The sequence below is a fragment of the Leguminivora glycinivorella genome, chromosome 17, assembly GCF_023078275.1.
Source record: "Leguminivora glycinivorella isolate SPB_JAAS2020 chromosome 17, LegGlyc_1.1, whole genome shotgun sequence".
NCBI classification, from domain to species: Eukaryota; Metazoa; Arthropoda; class Insecta; order Lepidoptera; family Tortricidae; genus Leguminivora; species Leguminivora glycinivorella.
In genome coordinates this window covers 20,067,145-20,073,388 of record NC_062987.1, presented here as the reverse complement: position 1 = coordinate 20,073,388, position 6,244 = coordinate 20,067,145, and the positions used below count along the sequence as shown (strand labels likewise).

The window sequence follows — 6,244 nt, the reverse complement described above, 5'->3', positions numbered from 1 at the left end:
ATTGGTGGCCCAGCGGTATAAGCGTGTAACTTTCAATCCGGAGGTCGCGGGTTCGAACCCCGGTTTCACTTCCGGGAACACTTCGTACCTACTAATGCGTTTTTCGGAACTTGTGCGAAATGTCATTTGATATTCGCCAGTCGCTTTTTGGTGAAGGAAATCAATCAATCAAAATATTCTTTATTCAAATAGGCTTATAATAAGCACTTTTAAATTGTCAACAGTGTACAATATTCATCTTATTCTAAATATCAGAGCAATTTATTGGTGCAATAAACAATATTGTTTTAAAACTACATTGATTTAATAAAATGATATCAATCTAAATAGTATTAAAAAAAAATACTAGTCTAAAAAACTTCTACAATAAATTCTAAATGTCAAAAAAATTGTATAATAAAAATACATTGAATTATCAATATTATATTATTATATTTCATTGAATTATTAATAAGCTATATAATTAATGGTTTTCAGCAATACTTGTATCCCACGGTGTTTCATCATTCATGTAGTCTTGTGTGCTATAGTAGGATTTAGAAAACATCGGTAGTAAATTGGACTTATCCTAATAAGGCCTAGTTACTCTTCGGATTGGAAGGTCAGATGGCAGTCGCTTTCGTAAAACTAGTGCCTACGCCAAATCTTGGGATTAGTTGTGAAAGGAGACCCCAGGTTCCCATGAGCCGTGGCAAATGCCGGGGATGAGATGATGTATATTTCTATTTTAAGATGCATGCCTTTTATCTTTTGTTTTATCTACCATGTATGTTGTGGGAATGAATAAAGTTCTTATCTATCTATCTATCTATATTTTCTCTATACAATGAATGTCGTCTAAGCTATAAAGTTAATTGTAACGTACTCCAAAACGTCCAGTAGGCCTAGCACATGATGGCCGCGGGAGTATGTCGCCGCGAGATAGACTACCCGTCCTTATGTCATTAATACAGAAGAAGACGTGGCATCTATCTCGCGGCGACATACTCCCGCGGCCATCATGTGCTAGGCCTACAGATGTCATCTAGTAGTGTGTAATGACATGAGTTGCACAAATCTTCAAACATTACATTAAATTAATAGAAGGCATTGTTTTCTAACGCGCATAGACAATGTGTCAATATCAAGCCAAAAGAGCCCAACCCGGCGAGTCTCTTTTGATAATAGTCTTATCTCTAATAGAATTAAAGCTGATAATGTTTTGGAATTATGGCTACAAGTTAATGATAGGATAAACGGGATGTGCACACAATGATACATTGCAGTTATGAATTATGTTATCACAGGTAATGCCACGTTTGCATTAATGTTGGTTTACTGCATTTGGACTGCATTTATGCAATGAGCAGATTGGTTCAGTGATTTCCAGTGATTAGACCTCGTGAGGCCCAGTGTCCTATAATGTGGCGTTATATGCCTAGAAGAGACCTTTGGCTTAGTGGATAACGACGTTTTCATTTGAGATTGTAATAAAAAAATGGCTCTCATGATCAAGTATGAGGACCTTTTAGACCTTGACGATCGGTATGTCCTAGTTGGTAGTGACCCTGCGAAGATGAGGTCGAAGGTTCAAATCCCAGTAAGTTCAGTCCAAAAGTAAATATGTTTTCATTTTTACATTTTTTTTTGTAGTAGTTATAAGCCTGACTAAATATATAAACGGAGAAAAAACTCAGACGAAACCAAAATGAGAATCTGTAAAGATACTTACTGAAATTATTTTTGAACTTGTGGACCATAGTTGCAGTATTGCTGGATCTTGGGGATCTTGAGCTTATGCTGGGGCTCAATTTGTGTAAGAAACTCCTGTAATATTTTATTTTCCCCTCACTAGCTTGGAAACACGTGTTTTGTCCTTTAATACCAGCGGGTAAAAACGCATTATATCCACTAGTGGGTAAAGTAATTTGACCTTGAATAAAGTCAAATTAACTGCTTTAAAATTGATAAAAGTAGGTGAATCTACTAATAAAGATGATTTACCACCTGTGAAACTACTGGAAGCAGTGATAAACGCATTTTTTACGTTGTAGTTTCCTCGCTATAATGAGGCGAAAAGTTTTGTGTTACACTCGGGTGCAAATGTATTTTACTTCTCGTGTGTTAAAAAACTCGCAAGTTCAGGATTCTATTCTCGAACCACTCGCTTCGCTCGTGGTTCAACTATAGAATCCTTTCACTTGCTCGTTTTTCAATATCACACTCGGCGTTAAAATACAACTTTACCCCCTTGTATAACCAATAACTATTTCAAGTGTGCCTTTTACTTTGAATTTTTTATTTTTTGTATTAGTTCTAAACTTGACTAAATATATAAACAGACTTAGATACTTACTTAAATTAATTATTATGTACATTTATGAATCCTTGATACTTGAAATAAATGAATTTTCATTTTTTTTTTAATTTAAATTTAAATTATTTTTGAACTTGTGGACCATAAATTTGTTTTTTATCGTGCAGAAACGCCTGCGAGCGATACTACATATTTTTAAATTAAAGGAAAAATGGAAGAATTCACACCTCCGGCAGGACGCGAACCTGCGACCTTTGGCCTTGCCGGGACCATAGTTGCGGTATTGGACCTTGAGCTTATTCTGGGGCTCAATTTGTTTAAGAAAGTCCTGTAATATTTTATTAATTACATGGAAATGTTTTATTGCTTACCTTCCTATATAATATCGATCTATTATGAGCATTCCTAGTTGATAATAAATAAACAGTCCATTCCCGATAAAAACCATATTTATTAAAAACCAAACCACAAGCCTACATAAGTATACTACATAAGCCTACATTAATTTAATTTAAAATGTTCAAGACGATGTTCTACTGCCATGAAAATGTTTTCAACTGTACACGGGTTAGCTGAAATTAAAAAGAAATAAAATTAATATGAACAGTAGGTATGTTAAAGTTCAATCAAATGAATAGGTGAAACTGAGGATGCCGTAAAAATGTATCCATTTCTCTCTCTCTCTCTCTCTCTTAGTAAAAATGGTTAACTTTTAGATAAGAGCCGTGTATTAGAATACAATTTACATACGTAGGTACAGTCCCCGAGCAGTCCCGGTAAGGGCATTTATTTGTGTGATGAGCACAGATATTTGTTCCTAAGTCATGGATGTTTTCTATGTACATATTAGGGTGGAGCGAAAAAACACTTTTCTGGAATTAGCAAACCTAATAGTTATCAATCAGTGCCCCTTAGTCTATGAAGCCTTTGTGCAAATTTTCAGTTTTTTAAATCAACATCTTTTGCCTCCGCATTAGGGTTGAAATTTTGAAAATCTCATACAAACCTAAAAATTCAACTTTCAGATAAAAAAAAAATTTCGGCAGTATTATGTTTAGTAATGTTATTGATACATATCATTATGAGAAACTACAAAAAGTTGCGAAAATAGCGTCAAGAATCGCCAAAGTTTGTCTAGTTTCAGTACATTCGCCAAAATAGCCGCTAAAATACTGAAAATTGGCGATTTTTAACGCTCTTTTCCCAATTTTTGGTAGTTTCTTGTAATAATATGTATCAATAATGTATACTGAACATAATACTGCCGAAAAACATTTTTTATCTAAAAGTTGAATTTTCAGGTTTGTATGAGATTTTCAAAATTTCAAACCTAATGCGGAGGCAGAAGATGTTGATTTAAAAAGCTGAAAATTTGCACAAAGGCTTCATACACTAAGGGGCATTGATTGATAACTATTAGGTTTGCTAATTCCAGAAAAGTGTTTTTTCGCTCCACCCTAGTACATATATAAGTATTTGTATGTTATATATATCGTTGTCTGAGTACCCACAACACAAGCCTTCTTGAGCTTACCGTGGGCCTCAGTCAATCTGTGTAAGAATGCCCTACAATTTTTTTTTTATATACCACGTCGGTGGCAAACAGGTATACGGCCCGCCTGATGGAAAGCGGTCACCGCAACCTATGGACGCCCGCAACTCTAGGGGTGTCACGTGCGCGTTGCCGACCCATTAGAAACATTTATTTATTTATAATTATTTATTTACGGTCAGCCAAAAGACTGGTTTACCACTTTTCGACCTTATGTGTTTCAAATAGAGTCGAAAAGTAAACCACTTTCTTGGCTGACCTTCCATAATCTCCCGCATAATTTCCCAAAAAGGATAGGCAGAGCACAAACTGCTCAATTGTCACTGCCACTTTTAGAAATTAACGCGTTAAAAACTATTTTGATTGTAGTGACAGGGGCCCTATTCGAACCGTTATCTAACTGTCAAGTGGTATCATTTCAAAATCAACTGTGGATAATGGTCGCATGTGAGATCGGATCGCAAGTTGGTTTTGAGCCAACCAAAACGTATTAATTGAAAAAAAATATGAATCTAAAATCAACTTTATCTTAGTACAATAGGGCTTATAGTTTTTTACATTAAGCAAAACGGTACATGATTCATGTGTCCTTTTTACCGTTGACAGCTTTTGGTACATGTGGATTTGGTCGCTAGACTTTTTTGTCTATGGAAACGCTGTGCACGATGCGGTGGCGAGTAGCGGAACTAAACATGTCATTTACCGGCTATCAAAAAGAGGTTACACTGGTGATGGTCGATAAAGACTATTATTAAACGAATTTTAGCAGCAATGAAGCTTTATTGACAAGCGTTATTTTTGTGAAACCGACATCTACACGTCACATAATGCTAGCTCCACACATTATGAAATAAACGCCACAAATTATAGGAGGTATATACACGTCACCCAATCTCAAGTTGCTTCTAAACCACGCTTACGGATCAAGTCGTAAGTACATTCACACATTTTACAAAATACTTAAATTGAATTTTTTTTTCTCCTACAGAGCCGCCATTCATAGAGTCTGACCGGAAAGTGAAGAGTCGTGAAATGTATGGGGTCTAATACATTCCACAACTCACGACTCCTCACTTTCTGTACAGACACTAGTATACAAGGGGTTTGCATTGCAATTCAATGAGGAGGCACACTCGAAGCTTGTGACAGATGGCGCCACCTTCAAGTCCATTGCACAGACAAAGAATTTAATACGTGAGAGTGAGAAGAAGATATAGTTTTCTCTCTCTCACACATATGAACGACAATGACATGCCCATTATTACACTTGTACAGGCGCCGCCTAAAATGTCAGTGCCCGGCGGGATAACATGTCTCCTCATTCACATTGACAAAATAGCTTGAACATGTTAAATCCATTAAACTGCAATTGAAATTCCTATCTTTTTTGTGCCAATGTTTTTATTTCAATGACATACAAACACAACTATTAAATATGCGTTTGTATTGTTTATATTTATCAAGAATAAATGATTTGTATTATGATAATAATAATGATTTGTATAAGGCGGAAATTAGTTTTTCACACACACAAAAAGGGACTTTGCTTTTTTGCTACGAGGGAGCAAACTGACAATTTTCTGTTCGAGAACTTTGTTGTCAGTACAGAATATTAACGCAACGAGTTTGCATACCTTTAAATGTCTGTCACATAATTAATAATTTACATCTTGGGCGTTAACATTTCAATACCTACTATTTAATTATCGAAATCCCTCGCTACGCTTAAAATTCAATGTGATTGCCATGCCCACAATATTGCTGCCGATATACAAATACAACTATACTCTGTCAAACAAGTCTGTTAGTAAATAAGAACAAAGAAAACTATAGGTATCCTTTTTTATAGCATCCTAAAGAAAAGGATGCATATAGTTTTCTTTGTTCTTGTTTACTGACAGACTTGTTTGACAAAGTATAATACGCACTTACCTACAAAAATATTGACAAAAATGTGCAAACTCTTTGTTGCGTTAGTATTTTACACTGACAAATTAATTCTACGACACAAAATATTGTACCTATGGTAACACCACATTTGGAGATACTTTTGCATTCGATCGTAAATATAATAGAATATGCCCAATAAAACAACTGAACAAGCTTCGTTAAACTTTATTTGATGTCTTAAATGTTTGTGTCACAGAACACATTTGTACATTTATTTAGTCGCATACATCTGTATACTCCACAACTATTGTTACTATTTACAACAGGGGAAGACAATTAAGTATATAACTCCGTATAGACAGATAGGAAGAAAAAGGCCAAACTCAGAACTATAAAGAAAAAGGTACGGTGGCTTAGATGGCTTTACACCTTTGGGGGGTGCTCGGCTAGATGGCGCCAATATTAGTATTTTACACTTTAACTCATATCAAGCTAAGAATATGGGT

The 6,244-nt window shown here is 35.3% G+C and overlaps 1 protein-coding gene across 1 annotated transcript in view; it reads right to left on the bottom strand.

The window, feature by feature from the left end:
• Nucleotides 1-2,797: 2,797 nt before the first annotated feature.
• Nucleotides 2,798-6,244, bottom strand: part of LOC125235467 (xanthine dehydrogenase/oxidase-like) — a 34,226-nt gene continuing 30,779 nt past the window's right edge. Inside the window, exon 16 of the mRNA XM_048142038.1 lies at nt 2,798-2,868. Coding sequence (XP_047997995.1) covers nt 2,798-2,868 — 71 coding nt within the window. The remainder of the gene's footprint in view (nt 2,869-6,244) is intronic.